Source organism: Homarus americanus, unplaced genomic scaffold (assembly GCF_018991925.1).
Source record: "Homarus americanus isolate GMGI-L3 unplaced genomic scaffold, GMGI_Hamer_2.0 scaffold21314, whole genome shotgun sequence".
In the NCBI taxonomy this organism is placed as follows: domain Eukaryota; kingdom Metazoa; phylum Arthropoda; class Malacostraca; order Decapoda; family Nephropidae; genus Homarus; species Homarus americanus.
Window position 1 is genome coordinate 708,946 of NW_024720811.1, and position 21,848 is coordinate 730,793.

General features: G+C 50.7%; 1 protein-coding gene across 1 annotated transcript in view; it reads left to right on the forward strand.

The window, feature by feature from the left end:
• The first annotated feature begins 350 nt into the window (after positions 1-350).
• Positions 351-21,848, forward strand: part of LOC121861242 (extensin-like) — a 33,113-nt gene continuing 11,615 nt past the window's right edge. Inside the window, exons 1-4 of the mRNA XM_042358890.1 lie at positions 351-1,542; positions 19,133-19,142; positions 19,479-20,209; positions 21,240-21,288. Coding sequence (XP_042214824.1) covers positions 1,057-1,542; positions 19,133-19,142; positions 19,479-20,209; positions 21,240-21,288 — 1,276 coding nt within the window. The 5' untranslated portion in view covers positions 351-1,056. The remainder of the gene's footprint in view (positions 1,543-19,132; positions 19,143-19,478; positions 20,210-21,239; positions 21,289-21,848) is intronic.

Sequence of the window (21,848 nt, forward strand, 5' to 3'; positions counted from 1 at the left end):
ATAATCTTATTCCTAACCACCTCACCTAACCTAATCTTATTACTAACCTCACCTAACCTAACCTAACCTTTTCTACCTAAGGTTAATTCAGTGTTACTTTAGGTTAGGGTGGGTGCGTGCGTGCGTGTGTGTTTGTGTGCGCGTTCATGCGTGCGGGTAGTAATTGTGTATGTGTACTGTGCGTGGCTGTGTACGAAAGTTGTGTGTGTATGCACTGTGTGGATTGTACAGTATATGGGAATATGAGCGTGTGTATGTTTGTGTACAGTGCGTGTAGTGTGTTAAGGTGCGTGAGAGTGTGGAGGGGCGGGGCGGGAGGGAGCAGCAGCAGGGTGTGTGTGGGTTGTCTGGGAGGCCAGGCCAGCCAGCAGTCAGTGAGTGAGTGGTGTGTGAGCGAGGCGGACACGGCCTGGCAGTCTACCTCTACACCAACAACACGCGGGAGGACCTATACACCATCCATCCCATCCCGTCCCCATCCCACACCCCCTCCCGTCCACGGTCTCTCTCCCAAACAAGAGATAACACACCGCTGCCTCTCTGACTCACCCGATAAAAGGTAGTGGTGGTGCTTCGGGTTACTATTTTCAGCATGGATAGTGAGTCCATGTGTTCGATACTCCCCCGGCCACATTGATTTTACAGGCCCAAGCAGAGGGAGAGAGAGAGAGCGTCGGTGTTACGCCTACTAGCACGTACTTACAGCAGCTGAGGCGGTGTTGGTGCTTGGTAGTGAAGTGATCAGTGTTGTGCATCACCCTCCCCCCACACGACAAGTTGAGGTGTAAAAAGTGTACAAATTAAGTGGTTGAATGAGAGAATAAGTGGCAGCATCATCAGGCAAGGTGTACACGTGAGGGTCAGTGAGTGTTGTTGTGTTCGTGTCATTCATCTCGTGAAGGAAGCTGGACACTGGTGAGACATCCAGCGTGGGGTGGGCGTGAGGCGTGAGGGCGTGGGCGTGGTAGTGTGAAGGTAGTCACGGTGGAGACGTGTTGCGGAAATCCAGAGCAGGCGAGGAGCGTGGCTGTTGGGGTGAGGACTCGAGTGTTGGCCATGAACGGTGAGGCTGGCGGGGCCGGGGAAGGAGGGGGACGGGTGGTGACGTCACAGCCTGGGGGGGTCGGGGGGTCCAGCTCCTTCCTCAGGACGGGCTCCACGCCCCCTTCATACTCCAGCTCACCGCGCCTCCGACGACTCGACGACATGAAAAAGTCGTACATGGGCGGCGGAGGCACCACCTCCTCCACCATCAACCAGCCCTCAGCTGGGTACAACTCCACCTTCACCTCCAAGTATTCCTCCAGCTCGGGCAACACCTACCGTCTGGCGTCCCTCGACCGCCTGGCGCAGAGACACAAACTTTACGACACTGCCAGCGTCCCCAACGAGGCCACCGCTAACGCCACCACCAACGCCACCACCAACAGTAACGGCGGCAGCCACGCCCCCAGCAGCGGGCCCAGGGAGGCGCGGGACACGCCCAGGGAGGCCCCCGCGCCCCCAACCCCGGCCACCGCCCCCAACCCCAACCCCCCAGTAGTGGTAAGTCTGATGAACACAGCTTCCCTTTACCTCTACCTCCTACCTCTCCTCTCCTCCTCTCTCTGGTTCTGTGTAATTTAAGTCATGACAGTTGTGTTGTGATGCTAGGAACCTGGGTTAGTATTGTGCCGGTACCTGGGGTTAGTATTGTGCCGGTACCTGGGGTTAGTATTGTGCCGGTACCTGGGGGTAGTATTGTGCCGGTACCTGGTGGTAGTGTAGGTACTGTTGGCAGGAGGCAACATATGGTCGTGTCGGGGCAGACTATAGCGGCACCATATGAATTAATTTTTTGTCTAATTAATTATTTCGATGGGAGGATGGGTTGGGGGGGGGTGGTAGGGGTGGGTGACTCAGCAGTTAGTGGGGGTCGAAAAACAGAGGGGGTTGTGGGGAGGGGAGGCGAGGCACCAGCCATTCAACTTCAAGCTGCCTGTCTGTTGAACAAGATGGGAGGGGCTGTGATTTTCTTCTGGATGGTCAGAAGGGGGTCTAAGGGAGGAGGGGGAGGGGGGTGTCTTGGAGAGGGGTAAGATTTTGTTGGGTGGGTATGGGGCGGAGGTGTGAGGGAGGCTTGTGAGTGTGGGAGGTTAGTATGTGTGTGTGTGTCATTAACAAGAGAGGGGAGGGTGTGAGGCAGGACTGGGTGGTGGTGACGTGAGTGTGTGGGGGTAAAGGAGTGTGGTGGTGTTGAGTAATGGTACAGACAGCGAATTCTTTACGTAATAACAATTAAGAGATAGTTCACTTATTGTTTATAATTATTGTAGTTATTATTATCAATGTTCCTGTAGTAGTATTTTTATTATTATTATTATTATCGTTGTTTTACTACTATTATTATTGCATTATTATTATTATTAGGAGTATATTATTACACACGTGGTAACAAAAGAATTATTTATTGTGAAGGTATACGTATTATTATAAATTCACACTTAGTTATATGACTCTGATGCTGAATAACAACAGGAAATTAACACGATTATTGTCAGAAACCACACACACACACACACACACACACACACACACACGGGGGGACGTGGTCTTGCATTTCCTGCGTGCTGGCTGGATCCTGATAAGTGTCGTGTCGGGGAAATGCCAAGTTTGGTAATGATGGAGAGAGAGAGAGAGAGAGAGAGAGAGAGAGAGAGAGAATTAAGGTGTGTGTGTGTGAGGGAGAGGTGTGAGGGAGAGTGAGAGGTGGTGGTGGGTGGTTGGCGTGGACCTTCTGTATATAAGTGCGGCGGCTCTGCAACCTAACTACCGGACGTGGCGAATTCTCCCTCCCTCCTCCTCACCCAGTCTTGTTCGTCTCAAATTCATCCTCCTCCTCCTTACTCTTCTTTCTTCTACTCTCCCCTCATCTCCCCTATCCCCTCTCCTCTGCCCCCCCCCTCTCTGTAAAAGGATTCTACCCACTACACCCCACACCCCTTCTATCCCTCCCCAGAACACAATCACTTACCTATCCTCCTCCTCACTCCCCACCTTCGTGTTGGACACTTGCTTGCCTGGCCGTGACAAATTCCCCCCTCCCCCCTCCTCCTCCACCCCTCCACCACCTTTGTCTCTCCTCACCTTGCAGAACGTCTATTTCCCCCCTTCTTTGGGTTCTCCCTCTTCATCCGGTTAGTAGAATCCCCCCTCTTCCCCCCTCCCCCTCTCGCCCCCCCCCTCTGCCCCTGGACGTGGGTGTTCCCCACTTCTTCATGTCCCTCCTGTGGCAGATACACCCCCCTCTCACCTCCCTCTGCCCCTCCCCACCCTCTCCCCTCCTCCTGCCCCCCCCTCCCCCCCTCTACCTGGACATGGAGTCATTCCCCCACACTTCCTCTTCATGTCCCACTCTGTAGCCCCGAATATCACATCCCCCCTCTCACCTCCTCTGCCCCCTCCCCCCCTCTGCCTGGACATGGGTCATTCCCCCCACACTTCTCTTCATGTCCCTCCTGTAGCTGAATATTACACCCCCCTCTCACCTCCCTGCCCCCCCCTCCACACACTACCTCCCTCTGCCCCCTCCCTCCCCCTCTCACCTCCTCTGCCCCCTCCCCTCCCCCTCTCCCCCTCCTCTGCCCCCTCCCCCTCCCCCCCCCTCCTGCACCTCCTCTGCCCCCTCCCCCCCCTCTACCTGGACATAGGTCATTCCCCACACTTCCTCTTCATGTCCTCCTGTGGCAGATGTTACACCCCCACCCTCTCACCTCCTCTCCCTCAAGGCAGGTACCTCCTTCCTCTCTCCCTCCCTGAGTCGTGGAGGTCTCCCTGGTGTCTGGCCCCTGTAGGCAGGGGCAGGGAGGCTGTGGGCTCATGTTACACGGAAGGTTCCTCTGATGGGAGACGTCAGCCCTCACCTCTCTCTGCTTCCTGTGTCACCCCCCCCCTTGTGTCTGCCCCCCCTTGTGTCACCCCCCCTTGTGTCACCCCTGCTGTGTCACCCCCCCTTGTGTCACCCCAGCTGTCACCCCCCTTATGTCACCCAGCTTCTGTGTCACCCCTTCCTCCATGTCACCGTCCCCCTGTCACCCTCCTAACTCACTGTGTCACCGTACATGTCTCAGGGTTGTCACTGGCTCACCCCCTCTTGCCTGCATTAAACTATCACCTTCTGTTCTGATAAAACTAAATGGAGCACCAGTTAGGGAATACGTGGACCTTAGCCCCCCCCAGGTTATTTCACATGAAGATTAACCTCACTTAACCTAATATAACCTAACTTAACCACAAGAACTGGGGCCCACCACGACAGATTAGGTTAGGTTGGGTTGGATTAGGGCCTGTTAGGACGTGGGGTCACATAACTAATAGATATAAGTTGTCTGGTGTGTTACAAGAACGTGTTTATATACAGAGAACCAGCTAGATAATGCGTGTGTTAATTAGTGATGTTCTAGGTACAGGTGTGTGTGTGTGTGTGTGTGTGTGTGTGTGTGTGTGTGTATGGCGCCAGGCTGGACTACACACACACACACACCGGAAGATTGTATCATTGCAAAAAAAAACAGATATATTAGTCTAATCTTTACACTCAAGGACCAGTTATGTTTTATTTGTTTAATGAAGCCACACGCTACCACCATCTAACCTAACCTAACCGTATGTGGAGAGAGAGAGAGAGAGAGAGAGAGAGAGAGAGAGAGAGACGTCATATCGATCGAGTGTGTTAAGTTATACCTCAGTAAGCGGCAGAGTTAAGTGGCTCAGATAAATGTGGTTAAGTTAATGGAGAGACGGGATAAAGGTGGTCAGGTACGCTAGGTTAATGACCCACCTGGTGTGTTAGATTGATCTTAACAGGGCCATTGGAGGGAAGGAAATTTGAGTTTAGTTGTAAAATGTTAGTTTAAGACGTCACTGTTATTAACTTAAGACAATTAACACTGAAGAGGAGATAACCCGAGTGATTATCATGTTAACTGAGATATTTAACTTATGGTAGTGTAGACGTTAATGTAGTGGTGCAGTGTTACAGGTAGAGAGAGACAGGAGGGAAGGAGGTAGAGAAAGGAAGGGGAAGGAAATAGAGAAGTAAAGAAAGAACACGAGCGAAGGAGGTCATCTGCCCTACACATGGTCAGGGTCAGTGTTGAGGAGCACAACAGTGGCCATTTAGGACTTTACCCTTGGTGGTGGTGATGGTAGTAGTGGCAGGAGGTGGTGGTGGTAGTAGTGGCAGTGGTGGTGGTGGTGGTGGTGGTGGTGGTGGTGGTGGGAGGTGGGGGAGGTGGTGGTGGTGGTGATGGTGGTAGTAGTGGCAGGTGGTGATGGTAGTGGAGGGTGTTGTAGTGATGGTGGTAGGGTAGGGTACTAAAGAGAGAGAGAGAGAGAGAGTGTGTGTGTGTGTGTGTGTGTGTATCAGGTGAGCCTGTGACCTCAGGCACGTCCGTCCAGGAGTCAGCTTCCATCCTTGCCCCTCCACCACCCTGCCCCCCCAATATAGGAATATGGCCACTAACGCCTCACCCCCTAGTTTGGCCACATCCTCCCCGCCCCTCCTGCGGGATCCCACCTATGTGCCCCAGTACCCAGCCCTGCCCCTCTGTTTTTTGTGTGTAGAGAAAGGAGGGGCAAAAGAAGATTAGAGGTGGGGGAAGGAAGTTATAGTTCGGAAGTTGAAGAAATTTAGGAGGTAAGAGGGGGCGGGCTGACCGCCTAGCTAAGCTAATAGTGTGTTAGGGTTGTGTCATGGGTTAGTTATTGTCTGTCAGTACAGGCACTAGACATTCTACCCTGTCCCATATATGGGTGTTTTAAGGACCTTATTTCATATTCCGCCGACCCTACTGGCGGATGCTGGTCTAGGGAGGTTGTCTATTGCCTGGCCGTGTAGATCAGGGGTGGTAACGGACCTTTTGAGATTTGGTAACTTTTTGGGAACCATGTATGGTTGTTGTCGTTATCTGGCGGGAGTCTTTGAAGGAGTTCTTGCTCTGATCGTTCTATCTTTTGCCAGACTCTGCTGGCCAGGTGCAGCTGCTGGTTGATGGGTTTCATTCTCAGGTCTCTATGTATCTCGGCTGTGGTTCTGGTGAAGGGGTATCTTTCACCAGTGACGAATTTTAGGGCTTCATTTTGGACCACCTGTAATTTTAATATTTGAGTGGTGCTCATAGTATGAAGAGGTACTGCTGGGTAAGTTAATATAGGTGTGATAAATGATGTCACCAGGCGGAGTTTTATTTTCTCAGGAAGCGCTTCAAAGCGGTATAGTTTTCTCAGCTCTCATCTTGCCTTTTCCTTCCTGGTGTGGACATGATGGGAGTAACCTGTCGCGGATATATGCAGGCCCAGGAGGGTGCCTCTGCTTTTATATTCTACCTGGGCATTATTAGTTACTAATGGATGGGTTTTCCTTTTGCATAAGGGTATCACTGTGAATTTCGGGAGACTGGTTTGGATTTTCCATTGTTTTTCGTAATTATCTGCCCTTTCTAATTCCCGCCTGGTGTTCTCGACCTGTAACGCTCGCGATTTTCCTTGATGTGTTGTTGTTTGAGTGATGTCATCTGCATACATAATATCTTCGTTACCTATTTTAGTGGGAGGCGGGGTGTCACTTGTGTAGATAATATATAGGGTGGGAGCTTTTCAATGTTGGTGGTAAGTCCGGGTTGGAGGATCTTATATTTTAGACCGTCGTGCCAGACTTTGTCAAATACCTTCGCTACATCCCGGAGAGTTGGATTACATTGTCTATCACTCGCCGCGGCTCTGGCTATGCTCTCACATGCCAGGGCTATCGCTGTTGTGGTGGACTTCCCTTTCCTGAACCCGAATTGTCTGCAGTTGACTCTGTTTGTTGTTTCCAGGTGATTTATTAGAAGGTTATTGATGATTTTTTCTAGGATTTTCCAGGTACTTCGAGGAGGGAGATCGGTCTGTAGCTTAGGGGGACGGCGGGGTTCTCTCCTTGTTTTGGTGTGAGAGTAATAATGGCCTCTTTGAATTTAGTTGGGAAGTAACCAGAGGCCAGGCAAGCGTTCATTGTGGTTCTCAGTCTCTCCATGGCCGGGTTGTTTATGTGGCTGAGGATCTCCTTGGTGATGCCTGAATAACCAGGGGCTTTATTTTGGGTATTGGAGACGGCTGTGTTGAGTTCTTCCGAGGTGATTGGTTTGGGCAGTGGGCTGTCCACTCTCAGATCCTCCCATATGATTTCAGGGGAAGGCTGAGTGCGGTGTGTCTGGCCCCGGAGTTCATCAAGGACGAGCTCCTCGTGGGTACCATCAAATCCCCTGTTCTTTTCATTTGTGATTCGGAAGATGTTCCTCCATATGTCCCTCAATATGGGTCTTTGTCTTGGTCGTCATATATTTTACTTCCTGTGTGGTCAGTTATATATGATGACTCGTTACGGCTGCAACCTTTCAGTCTCTTATTCGACGCCAGAACTCTCCTGGATCGTTGTATGTATGTGAGAGTTGTTCAACTATTTCGGCCCATTTAAGGTTGCTTTGTTCCAGAGATCTTGTTTTTATTTCCTCCCGGATTCTTCTGTATGTATTGTAGCTTACGATGTCCCAACCATGGGTCTCGGCTCTCTGTTGTAGCAGTTGGAATTGGTTTGTGAGGGCTATGAGTTCTGGAGTCTGTCGTGGGTGTGGGAGACTTCTGTTGCGTTTGAGAGGCGTGGCCTCCTGGTAGGCTGTTCCTATGGCTTCACACCATGTGTTGATTTATACATCTATTTTATTCACCGGCTGATTGTCTATGGTCTGCAGCATTGTCATGCCCTTGGCCTCAAGTTTGGCTGTAGCTTTTTCGTTGAATAGTTCCCAGTCGGCCTGCTTGGCGATCCTCCGTGGTGGAGCTGGTGTAGTTCCTCCTCTTATGTTGACACTAAATCCCCTCCCCACTCAACCCCTTGTGCAAACCAGTACGGGTCTACTCCCTCCCTCCCTTCACCAATATAATAACCTAGACTGCATTCCTCCACCTCATTCCTACCCCGTCTTCCCCCATGCGTCTTTGGGGAGGGGGCGTTGTTGACACTCCCTTCCTCCCTCTCCGCTCATTGGTATTGCTGTGTCAGTGTATATTACTGTGTGTGTGTGTGTGTGTGTGTGTGTGTTACATAATACATAGACTCACTTAAGTAACTTTTCTGTATCTCGAAGTGTTGTTGTTATTGTTTATCTTTTTATGTAGTTTGGCGACTTTGTTGAAGGTGACAGCTGCTGTGTACGTGTTTAGTTAAAGATATCTCTCTCTCTCTCTCTCTCTCTCTCTCTCTCTCTCTCTCTCTCTTTCTAATTGTGGATGGGACAGATATATTACAGGGTGCGTACATGTAACCTTATTATGTGTGTGTGTGTGTGTATTGCCATGTGTGCGAGAATGTAACCTTATGTGCGTGTATGTAACTGTGTGTGCGTGTTGACGTGTGTGTGTGTAACAATGTGAGTTCCATTGCGTTATGGTGCTCACCCGGGATTTACCTGGTCCGTCCGTCCGTCTGTTTCCCCGTAAATGGTGTACAAATGTTAAGTTGACACACACACACACACACGCACACACACACACACACACACACACACACACACACACACACACCGGGGAAAACACCAGTGTGTGTTTTGGTTGAGTGGAATTCTCTCATTTAGTATGGACAATGTGAACACGTGTACGTCTGAAAAAAGTTTATGAACGTTTTGTAATATATTTGTGTTAAAGCCAGAGATTGTTATTAACTTTGTGTGTACGTTAGTAAGTTTGTGTGTACGTTAGTAACTTTATGTGTACGTAAGCAACTTTGTGTGTACGTTAGTTATTGTGGAAGACTAGGGAGAGGGGGAGGGTTCGTGGAGACACACAACATTCGAAAGATAAGTTTTCCACTGGTCCACCACACACACCTGGTCTGCCACCACACACACCTGGTCCACACACACACACACCTGGTCCACCACACACACCTGGTCCCATCACACACACACCTGGTCCACCCACACACACACCTGGTCCACCACACACACACACACCTGGTCCATCACACACACACCTGGTCCACCACACACACACCTGTCCACCACCACACACACCTGGTCACCACCACACACACACACCTGGTCCCACCACACACACACAGGTCCACCACCACACACACACCTGGTCCACCACACACACCTGGCCCACCACCACACACACACACACCAGTCCACCACCACACACACCTGGTCACCACCACACACACCTGGTCCACCACCACACACACACCTGGTCCCACCCACACACACACACACCTGGCCCACCACCACACACACACCTGGTCCACCACCACACACACACACACACCACACACCTGGTCACCACCACACACACACCTGGTCACCACCACACACACACCTGGTCCACCACACACACACCTGGCCCCCACCACACACACCTGGTCCCACCACCACACACACCACACACACCTGGTCCACCACACACACACACACCTGGTCCATCACACACACACACCTGGTCCACACACACACCTGGTCCCACCACACACACACACACCTGGTCACCTCACACACACACACACACCTTGTCCACCACACACACCTGGTCACCACACACACACACACCTGGTCACCACACACACACACTGGTCCACCACACACACACCTGGTCCACCACACACACACACACACCTGGTCTACCACACACACCTGGTCCACCACCACACACACACCTGGTCCACCACACACACACCTGGTCCACCACACACACCTGGCCCACCACACAGGCGGCATCATGTGTGGTGGCGGCTGGCGCTTGAAGGTCTTGCCGCAATGTCGCCATTGATCGGGGCAGGAGAGTGGAGCGCCACACCCACACACACACATACGGTCCATCTTACCGAGGCACTAGTATGTGGAAGTGAGCCCTATGGACATCCTCGTTGTAGCATTGTGTTGTCCCTTTCCTTGGAGTACGACACTTATGCGCCAGCCTCCCCTCACACACGGCCTATGCTCCCGTGACGCTAGTGTGAGCAGTGAGCCTTATTGGTATGGTTATAGAGCTCTGTTGTCCCTCTCACTCCGTGTACAGCACACTCATGCCCCCAGATACTTGCTTATTGGTGATGTTCCAGTGATGTCAGCACGGGAGAGTAAGTCTTAGTGACCCCGGGTACAGCAGCCTCTTGTGCCCGGCACGCTGCTCGTGGCGGGTTGTTTGGCTAAGTGTTTTGTCTGTGAGGGCGGCGCCGCTCACCCTTGTGATAGTTACTTGTTGCTGTGTCGGGGCAGGTACAGTATATACGCACTACACATATACGAGTACATTATACAGGTGTACATAAATACATTCTCTCTCCTCCCTGGCCGACACATGACCCCGAGAGTGGTAGAGTACAGGTTCACCAGATGGTCATACTCGGGTGGGTCACCTTCAAGGTCGCACCGAAGGCTCAAAGGTTAGGAAGCTTGTCGAGGGCAGGAGTTTTGGGTCATCTCTTAATTCTGGCATTAAAAATATATCTGCGCTTCACCTTGCACAGACGTCTAGTGTGTAACTGACCAGGTGTGTGTGTGTGTGTGTGTGTGTGTGTGTGTGTGTACAGGAAAAGCTTTGTAACAAATTGTGTCTGGCTGTGTGCCACATGTACACTGCTATACCATCCTCCCTCAACCCACTTACACGCCCTCCCTCACCTCCCTTCCTCTCCCCCATCCCTCCCTTCACCCTCCCTTCCACACATTTTGCTACTGTTTTACGCGTCTGGTGTGTGTGTGTGTGTTGTGTGTTGTGTGAGAATAGTGATGGTGGGTAGTGAGGATGATAGTGGTGGTGGTAGTGAGGTCAGACAGATGGCCTTTCTTGACCCCGTGTACACACATCCGGGAGAAACATCGCCACCTCTTCTCCCCTCCTCCTCCCCCTCCTCCCTCCCCCTCCTCTCCCTCCCCCCTCCTCTCCCCCCCTTCCCTCCCTCCCTCTCCCTCCCCCTTCCTCGCAGGGCTGCAGGCACCACAGATAAGGTCAACTCACGTACTCTCCATCACCTGATAACAACATCCGTCTCCCGCAGCCAGGGTAGGGATGATGCCTAGTGTGCTGGTGGTAATGGTGGTAGACTGCTGGTAATGGTGGTAGCTGGTGGTAATGGCGGTAGACTGCTAACAATGGTGGTAATGGTGGTAGACTGGTGGTAGCTCGTGGTAAGGGTGGTGTTGATATTGTGTTGCAATGGATAGTTATGTAAGTGGTGGCTGTTTGTGTTGTGTACTCGTATGTGTTGGCAGTAGTAACTGGATAGTGATTAAGTGTAGTGGTGCAAGTTGAGCCTCCTAGCTGGCTGAGGGCTGGAGCCATCTGCAGCTGGGGCCCGGGAGCTGGTGCTGAAGATGAGGGCCTCGGCTACAACTAGTTGAGTGTGAGTTAGTAAAGACCAAGTAGTTGTCTGTGAGGCCCTTGTGACTTACTAGTGTTGGGATAATTGAACAAGACCCGTGTGAACAGAGGCAGGCGTGGCGTCGTGGCAGTGTTGGACCTGGTCGTATACGTGAGGCATCATACAGTACACCTCTCACTTAGCTCAGATAAACGAACTCGGGGAGACGATGACCCCCGTGTTGGGTGACTCCCTGTGGCCGCACTCACCCAGTCTCTCACTGCTGTTCCCTCGTCTAGACTATAACACAACAAAATTTGCCATACTACGCTTTAAGAAATGTGTGCGTGTGTGCTCGTGCGTGCGTGTGTCGGGGGTAGTGTCAGGTGTCAGGTCAGTGATCCTGGTGTTAGGTGTCATGAGGGCGGATCACTGGTGTCACCCGGTCGCTGTCCGCCCCCCACACTGCACCACTACTACCACACACTGCACCACTACTACCACACACTGCACCACCACTACTACCACCACACACTGCACCACTACTACCACCACACACTGCACCACTACTGCCACACACTCCACCACTACTGCCACACACTGCACCACACCACTACTACCACCACACACTGCACCACCACTACTACCACCACACACTGCACCACTACTACCACCACCACACACTGCACCACTACTACCACACACTGCACCACTCACCACTACTACTGACACTGCACCACTACTGCCACACACACTGCACCACCACTACTACCACACACTGCACCACCACTACTACCACACACACACTGCACCACCACTACTACTACCACACACTGCACCACTACTGCCACACACTGCACCACTACTACCACACACTGCACCACCACTACTACCACACACCGCACCACCACTACTACCACCTCACACACTGCACCACTACTACCACACACCGCACCACTACTACTACCACACACTGCACCACCACTACTACCACACACTGCACCACCACTACTACCACACACACACTGCACCACCACTACTACCACACACTGCACCACCACCACTACTACCACACACTGCACCACTACTACCACACACTGCACCACTACTACCACACACTGCACCACTACTACCACACACTGCACCACTACTACCACACACTGCACCACTACTACCACACACTGCACCACTACTAAGCAAACAATCTTATTTATTTTGTGTTTTTGTTTATCTAGATTCTCGTCTGATGATGATAACAATAATAATAGTAGTGATGATGATGATGGTGGTTGACTATTAGGTGTAGGGGCTGGGCTACCAATCACACCTCCTCCTACCTAGTCTCCCTCTCGTTCATTTTCCTCCATCCTTCCCTTCTACTTTACCTCACCCCCTTCCCTCCCTTCCTCCCTCCCTCTACCATCTGGTGCACGTTCCCCCGCGTGTTCCGCCACCACGTGTTGCTGTGATGACAAAGCTATATGGGTACGTGTTAACTGCCGCCCTACACCGTCTGGGTTACCTGAGTCAAGATGCGTGGTGAATGACAACAACAGTATGGGTTGATCTGGCTGCTATGGTGGGGGTGAGTGGGGGGGATGATGGTGGAGGTATGGGGGTGGATTATTGGTTAACTGTCGTGGTGGTGATAACATAAGAACGTCAGAAAATCAGGAGTCTTCAATAGGCCGGTTGGTCTGTGCATGGCAGCTCCTGTCGAGAGTTACTACCACTCTCTATCATCCATGAATCTATCTAGCCTCCTTTTAAAACTTTCCAGAGTTCCACCACTTACTACAAAGTTGCTAAGCTTGTTCCACTCGTCCACCACCCTATTTGTGAACCAGTTCCTTCCTATCTCCCTCCTAAACCTAAACTTATCCAACTTAAATCCGTTCCTACGAGTCCTATCCTGCTCGGATATTATAAGAACTTTATCTATATCTCCTTTATTGATTTCTTTCACCCACTTAAATACTTCTATCATATCTCCCCGCACTCTTCGTCTTTCTAAGGATGCAAGTTTAGTTTCTTTAACCTATCTTGATCTGGAAGGTTTCTAAGTCCCGGAATCATTTTCGTCATTCTTCGCTGCACCGACTCCAGTGAATTGATATCCATTCTATAATAAGGGCACCAGAACTGAACCGCATAATGGAGGTGCGGCCTGACTAGCGCAAGATATGGTTGCAATATGACCTCTGCACTCTTATTACTTACACTTCTAGATATAAAACCCAATACTCTGTTTGCCTTATTTCGAACATTAACGCACTGTTTTCTAGGCTGTAGGTCCGGGCTTACAAGTACCCCTAGGTCTCTTCCTCAAGTCGACTTCTCTAGGTTGATGTTGTTAAGGCTGTATACATTGCCAGTATTTGTTCTTCCAATATTAAGTACGCTGCACTTGCTGGTGTTGAATTTCATTTGCCATTTTTCTGACCACTCCTGCAGTTTATTTGAATCCTCCTGTAGTGCATTTGCATCCTGCCCTGAATTAATCTGCCTCTCTATTTTGGTGTCATCCGCAAACTTGCTTATGTCACTGCTGATCCCAGTATCTAGATCGTTTATGTAAATTGTGAACTAGAGTGGGCCTAGTACTAACCCTCTGTGTTCTATCGGTGAGCCATGATTTTATCCAATTTAAACTTTCCCCTCGATACCATGAGCCTTAACTTTTCTCAGAAGCCTCTGATGCGGTACTCTGTCAAACGCTTTGCTGAAGTCTAAGTAAATAATATCTAAAGTCTAAGTATAGTGTGGGGGAGTGTACTGGTCTTAGAAGGGTGAAGGGCGTTGCTTCATGAGAGGAGAGGTGTAGTGGTCACAGAGAGGTGAGGGGAGGCGATATTGTCTACAGAGGGGTGAGGGGAGGCGATATTGTCTACAGAGGGGTGAGGGGAGGCGATATTGTCTACAGAGGGGTGAGAGGAGGCGATGCTATCTGCAGAGGGATGTGTGCTGTGGGGATGTGGTAGTAGGGTCCTAATGACCACAGCTGCAGTAGATGGTACACCACCTTGAATAAGTAATACGTCGACGTGTGGGTCACTACCTGTGTACCTCAGGACGTGCCCACAACACCATGTTGTACACCTGTGGAGGCCAGTACCTGTGTAGATTACGAAGTGTACCTTCTTAAGCCCCTGTGTGTGTGTGTGTGTGCGTGCAGGTAACCGGTGTACAGTACCGACACAGGTGAGAGTGGTGGCCGGGGCTACCCCCGAGTCATAAATATCAGGTGTACACAAGGTAAAGATTTCCTGTCACGGAGGTGATGAAGGAGTCCTATTGTTATTAGTTTATTACCCTGTGCCTGTGTGTCCTCTTCCCCCTTCTACTCCTCTTCCTCCTCCCTTCCTTCCTTTTTTTATCTTTCTCAGTTTTCCCTTTCCCTCCTGTCCCTGCTCTTCCTCCCAGAATCCCCCCCCCCATACAGACAGAGCCTAGTGTAACAGGGTGGTCGGTAGTGATCAATATACAGTGGCGTGTATTAAAGGTTTCCCCCTGACGGCCTAATCTCGCCCCCGTGATGACGAGACGTGACCCAGGCTACCGAGGGTGATGTTTGACCCTTGTTGGTGATGACGATAAGACGTCGAATCACCTGAAGATTAGTCCCCAGCTTGGTTCACCTTAAGATTAAACATCCTAGTGCTAACCTAACCTCTTCTGACCTAACCCAACTCCACCCCCCAGGTTAGGTGACACAAAGGAGGGAGGGGGTGATCCGAAGGGGGGAAAGAGAGGGGGGAGTGATCCAAGGTGGGTGTGTGGTCTCAGCGTGTTCAGTATCTTGACTCACTTGTTGAATTATAAGACTGTGTAGTGAACCAGGCGGTGACTTAGCTCCTCCTTCACACACACACACACACACACACACTATTATATGTTTATATGTACAGGTGAGGCAGTATTTTGAGGGCAGGTGAGAAGTTGTGGTGAGGAGGTCCGGGGGTCAGGGAGGAACATCAGGCGGCATCTGCATACGTCGCCTCGTGTGTGTGTGTGTGTGTGTGTATCTCTCTAGTTCCGCTCACTCCGAGGTATCCACCCCACCAGATTTTTTTTGTATTCTGTCATGACTCACCATCCTTCCCCCTCTCTCCCTCATCCCTACCTCCTTCACGCCCCCTTTTCTCCTCATTTCTTGTCCCCTCCACTACCAGCCTCCCTCCCTCCCCCTCATCATCAGCCTCGTCACGTGCACCTCCCCGCACCACCAACCTCTAACTGTCTTTATTCTGTCTTCCCTTCCCGTTCCCTCTCTCATTCCTCCTCTCCTCACCCCTCCTCTTCCGTTCCCTCCCCCCTCTTCCCTCCCTATTCCCTCCCCTCCCCCCTCTTCCCTCCCTATTCCCTCCCCATTAGTGAGCCCCATGCTATCCCAGCACCGCCATCATATATAGCTCCACCTCTCCCTCCTCGCCCCATTGATACAGTGCCCTGGTTGATGACGCTGTGAGAGAGAGAGAGAGAGAGAGACAGTCAACTTGGATAAAATTAGGTAGAGGAGGAATGTTGTGTTAGGGGTAAGGGGGTGACGCTATACAACAACAACAACCACCACCAGTAGCAGGGAGGGGGGAAGTGATCAATGGCAGTGAAGAAATAAACAAAGCATTGAACAGCTACTTCTTATCAGTTTTCACAGAAGAAATTCGCGAGGAAATTCCAGAGGTGGAACTGATATTTAGGGGAAAGGAAGAAGATCAATTAAAGAATATCACTATCAGAAAAGAGGATGTTCTTAAGAGTATTAATAAACTAAAGAAGACAAAATCCCCAGGGCCGGATGAAATTTGCCCTCGAGTCTTGAAAGAGTGTAGGGAACAGATTAGCGGACCCCTCGTAAATTTATTTACAAAATCATTAGACACGGGAGTTGTGCCAGACTTGTGGAACAGGCAAATGTAGTACCCATATTCAAAAAGGGAGACAGAGCATCAGCGTCAAATTACCGGCCGATCAGTCTGACGTCAGTAGTGGGGAAATTTCTTGAATCAATTATAGCAGATAGCATCCGATCGCATTTAGAGAAAAGCAAATTAATCTACGACTCTCAACATGGGTTTACAAAGGGAAAATCTTGTCTCACAAATCTGCTGACGTTTTTTAGGAAAGTCTTCGAGGTAGTAGATAATGACGAAAATTACGATATTATTTACTTAGACTCTAGCAAAGCATTTGACAGAGTACCGCATCATAGGCTTCTGAGAAAAGTTTAGGCTCATGGTATCGAGGGGGAAGTTTTAAATTGGATAAAATCGTGGCTCACACCCTTAGTCCACCCCCAGCTGTCAATGGGTACCTGTTATTAGTTGAGGTAGTGATGATGGCCCGGTAACAAGCTTGATAATTTCCCCTGTGTAGTTAAGTAACCTCTCTGTGTGTGTGTGTGTGTGTGTGTATGTGTGCGCGTGTTAGGAAGGAGTAGTGTAAGTTTGACCTTCGAACTTTTCAACATGTGAACTCGCACTGGAAAAAGAGCTGCGTCACTCCCCGGTTCCACCACTCACATTGCCCGGGGTAAACACGCCGACAAAAGCTAGTTAAACACGACCTTGGTGGCCAGGAGAAACACACACACACACACACACAGCAGAGAGAGTTAAACATCTGGGGGAGGGGGGGTAGTCTGCACAGTTATCAGTCTGCATCCTTCCTCTCTCGTTATTCTCATCTCTCCTCCTCCTCCCTCCACTGGCATTTCCTCAGCCTTCCACACCACCACCACTCCCTCCGTCACCACTCTCTCCGTCACCACTCTCTCCGTCACCACTCTCTCCGTCACCACTCCCTCCTTCACCACTCCCTCTCTCTCACCACCCCCTCTACCCTCACCACCCCCTCTACCCTCACCACCCCTTCCCTCACCACTCTCTCCGTCACCACTCTCTCCCTCACCACTCCCTCCTTCACCACTCCCTCTCCCTCACCACCACCTCCCCCTCTTTTTTGTAGATAAAGGAGGGGTGAAGGAAGATTACAGGTGGGGGAAGGAAGTTTAGGAGGAGGTAAGAGAGGGCGGGCTGACCGCCTAGCTAAGCTAATAGTGTGTTAGGGTTGTGTCATGGGTTAGTTATTGTCTGTTGGTACAGGCACTAGACATTCTACCCTGTCCCACATATGGGTGTTTTAAGGACCTTATTTCATATTCTGCCGACCCTACTGGCGGATGCTGGTCTAGGGAGGTTGTTTATTGCCTGGCCGTGTAGATCAGGGGTGGTAACGGACCTTTAGAGATTTGGTAACTTTTTGGGAACCATGTATGGTTGTTGTTGTTATCTGGTGGGAGTCTACCTGTAACCTCACCACCCCCTCTGCCCTCACCACCCCCTCTGCCCTCACCACCCTCTGCCCTCACCACCCCCTCTACACCACCCCTACCCTCACCACCACTTCCCCCTACCCTCCCCTCTACCCTCACCACCCCCTCTACCCTCACCACCCCCTCTACCCTCACCACCCCCTCTACCCTCACCACATGACTCAGCCAACTGTTATGCAGCTCTAAACACGTACATTATAATTTGATTTTTTTTGTCAATTCTCCAAACACTTTATTTTAATATTTATCATAAAATAATAAAGAATGATTATATGTTTCACTATAATTAGTATGAGGTGGTGATGCTAGGCTGTGTGTAAGAGTGAGAGAGAGAGAGAGAGAGAGAGAGAGAGAGTAAAATCTGGAGAATTAACAGTAAACATTGACAAAGGCAACTTGTGAGGAATACTGTGTGTGTGTGTGTGTGTGTGTGTGTGTGTGTGTGTGTCCAGTTTTAGGATGACCTCGCTAGTCTTGTAACTAACACTCCTTTGTATGAACCCAAGTACTTTATTAGCCTTGTTACGAGCAAAAACACATTGTTTACTTTGCTTAAGGTTCCTACTTATCATTACTCCTAAATCTCTCTCGCAGTCGGATTTCTCTATGGCATCGTTGTTCATCTGGTATCTAGTTTCCCTGTTTACATCTCCTATACTGAGTACTTTACATTTGTCCACGTTGAATTTCATCTGCCATTTTTTAGACCATTCGAAAAATTTGTTTAGATCTTCCTGTAGTTTTGCTGAGTCCTCGTCAGATTTAATAACACGTCCTATTTTAGTGTCATCAGCAAATTTGCTTATGTTGCTGTCTATGCCGATATCTAGGTTGTTTATGTATATAATAAATAATAATGGTCCAAGTACTGAGCCTTGGGGAACTCCACTTGTGACGTTGCTCCAATGGGATTTGTTGCCGTTAATGTTGACTCGCTGTTTCCTGTCCTGTAACCACGCCCTAATCCATTTATGGATATTACCTTTGATGCCATGTGCTTCTACCTTTCTAATTAGTCTTTCGTGGGGGACTCTGTCGAAGGCTTTGCTAAAGTCGAGATATACCACATCATAATTGTGCCCCTCGTCCACCGATTCGAAAACTGATGAAAAGAATGTTAATAGATTAGTTAGACAAGAACGTCCGCTTGTGAAGCCATGCTGGGAATCATTGATCAATCGGTGCTTCTCCAGGTGATTTCGTATAGAGTTTGAAATGATTGCTTCCAGTAATTTGCCTACTATTGATGTTAGACTGATTGGGCGGTAGTTAGAGGATAGTGATCTATCCCCCTTCTTGAAAATCGGTATTACATTCGCTATCCTCCAGGACTCTGGTACTACACCTGTTTTTAAGGACATGTTAAACAACTTTGCTAAGGGCATACTAAGGTGTGACGGCGTAGATGTAGTGCGTGGATGTAGGTGTGGCAGAGTGGGAGGCGCGAGCTTCCTACCTGACCTTGAAACAAACCATTGCGTCACGCCTCCTAGTACACCACCACCGACACACGCCGTCTCCTCCTCCAACCTTACTAAGGTAAACAAAGAGTGAAGAGGTCTGGGAGGGAGGAAGTGTACCCCGAGCCTCCCCCAGCTGGTCGTGCCCCCGAGCCTCCCCAGCCGGTCGTGCCCCCGAGCCTCCCCCAGCTGGTCGTGCCTCCTGAGCCTCCCCCAGCTGGTCGCCCCCTGAGCCCCCCCAGCTGGTCGTGCCCCGAGCCTCCCCCAGCTGGTCGCTCCTGAGCCTCCCCCAGCTGGCTGTGACCCCGAGCCTCCCAGCTGGGCCAGACCCCCGGAGCCTCCCCCCAGCTGGCTGCCCCCGAGCCTCCCCCAGCTGGCCGTGCCCCCGAGCCTCCCCCCAGCCGTGCCCCTGAGCCTCCCCCCAGCTGGTCGTGCCCCCTGAGCCTCCCCATTGGTCAGCCCCCTGAGCCTCCCCAGCTGGTCGCTCCTGAGCTCCCCCAGCTGGTCGTGCCCCTGAGCCTCCCAGCTGGTTGTGCCCCCGAGCCTCCCCCAGCTGGTCGTGCCCCCGAGCCTCCCAGCTGGTCAGCCCCCGAGCCTCCCCAGCTGGTCGCTCCTGAGCCTCCCCAGCTGGTCGTGCCCCGAGCCTCCTCTGCAGCTGGTCGTGCCCCGAGCCTCCCCCAGCTGGTCGTGCCCCCGAGCCTCCCCAGCTGGTCGTGCCCCCGAGCCTCCCCCAGCTGGTCGCCTGAGCCTCCCCAGCTGGTCCTGAGCCTCCCCAGCTGGTCGTGCCAGCCTCCCAGCTGGTCGTGCCCCGGCCTCCCCAGCTGGTCGTGCCCCAGCCTCCCTGCTGAGCCTCCCCAGCTGGTCGTGCCCCGAGCCTCCCCCAGCTGGTCGTGCCCCCAGGCCTCCCCAGCTGGTCGTGCCCCGAGCCTCCCCCAGCTGGTCGTGCCCCCGAGCCTCCCCAGCTGGTCGTGCCCCCGAGCCTCCCCCAGCTGGTCGTGCCCGTCACACCACCTCTGGTTCCCAGCAGCACCTCCCGGCCTGGTTGGTCTACTGAGGCTCACCTTACACCCAGCCTTCACCACTGGACCGTCGTTGTGAAGGCTCTTACAGACAACTACCACCACCATTTTGAGACCTCAGTATAACGGACTTTTCATCACTATAATCTGTCAGGTGGAGGGAGGGAGGGAGGGTTGGTCCCGAACTGTCGACATGGAACTAACGAAATATTTTTTCAAGTACAGTGCAATACGGTACAGTGCAGTGCAGTACACTACAGTGTAATGCAGTACAGGGCAGTACAGTGTAATGCAGTACAGTACAGTGCAGTACAGTACAGTGTATTACAGTACAGCACAGTGTATTGCAGGACAGTACAATACAGTACAGTGTATTCCAGTACAGTACAGTGTATTGCAGGACATTACAATACAGTACAGTACAGTGTAATGCAGTACAGTACAGTGTAATACAGTACAGTGTAATGCAGTACAGTGCAATACAATACATTACAGTACAGTAAAGTATAATGCAGTACAATTCAGTAAAGTGCAATGCAGTACAGTACATTAAAGTTCAATGCAGTACAGTAAAGTGCAATGCAGTACAGTGCATTAAAGTTCAATTCAGTACAGTATAGTAAAGTGTAAAGCAGTACAGTGCAATACAGTACAGTGCGGTAGAGTAAAGTGTAATGGAGTACAGTGCATTACAGTAAAATGTAATGCCGTACAGTGCAGTACAGTAAAGTGTAATGCATTGTAGCACAGTGCAGTGCGGTACAGTAAAGTGTAATGCAGTGTAGTACAGTGCAGTGCAGTACAGTACACTACAGTACAGTACACTACAGTATAGTACACTACAGTAAACTACAGCACACTACAGTACGCTACAGTACAGTACACTACAGTGCAGGTGTTATTGTTCATCATATTCTGCTGCCCGTATCTTGACCTCATCAACACACTGACTTAGTATTATCATGTGTTTTATGACTACAGTATTATTATTGGCAGTATTGTAACAGTTTATCATTGTTAATGTCATTAATGTATTTTTCTTTTATTTACAGGTAAGTGTAGTGCGAGGTTTTACCTGTGTCCACCTGTTGACGACTGGAGGTAATGTGTTTATTTGTGTTAGAGGGAAGAGCAGTCGCTGGTTCATGCCCCGGGCCTCCTTCTCGAGCCAGATGTGAGTACCTGACTTTACTGTTGGGTCAGTGAAAGTTGTCAAGTACAGTACTGACTCACCAAGACTGGCTACTGTATCACCCACTCTGTCTGTCTTATGCCATTCTTTTTTATTTGTTAAGTTGTGGTTAGAACGACTGTATCTTATTACACCAGTGAGGTGATTGTGAGTGTTGTGTGGCGGAGAGTGAGGTGATAGTGAGTGTGTGGTGGAGAGTGAGGTGACAGTGAGTGTGTGGTGGAGAGTGAGGTGACAGTGAGTGTGTGGTGGAGAGTGAGGTGATAGTGAGTGTGTGGTGGAGAGTGAGGTGATAGTGGGAGTTATTGTGGTGGAGAGTGAGATAGTGAGTGTGTGTGTGGTGGAAGTGAATGATGAGTGAGTGTGTGGTGGGGTGATAGTGAGTGTTATGTGGTGTGGAGGTGGTGATAGTGAGTGTGTGGTGGAGGTGAGATGATGGTGGTGTGTGGTGGAGGTGAGGTGATGTGGT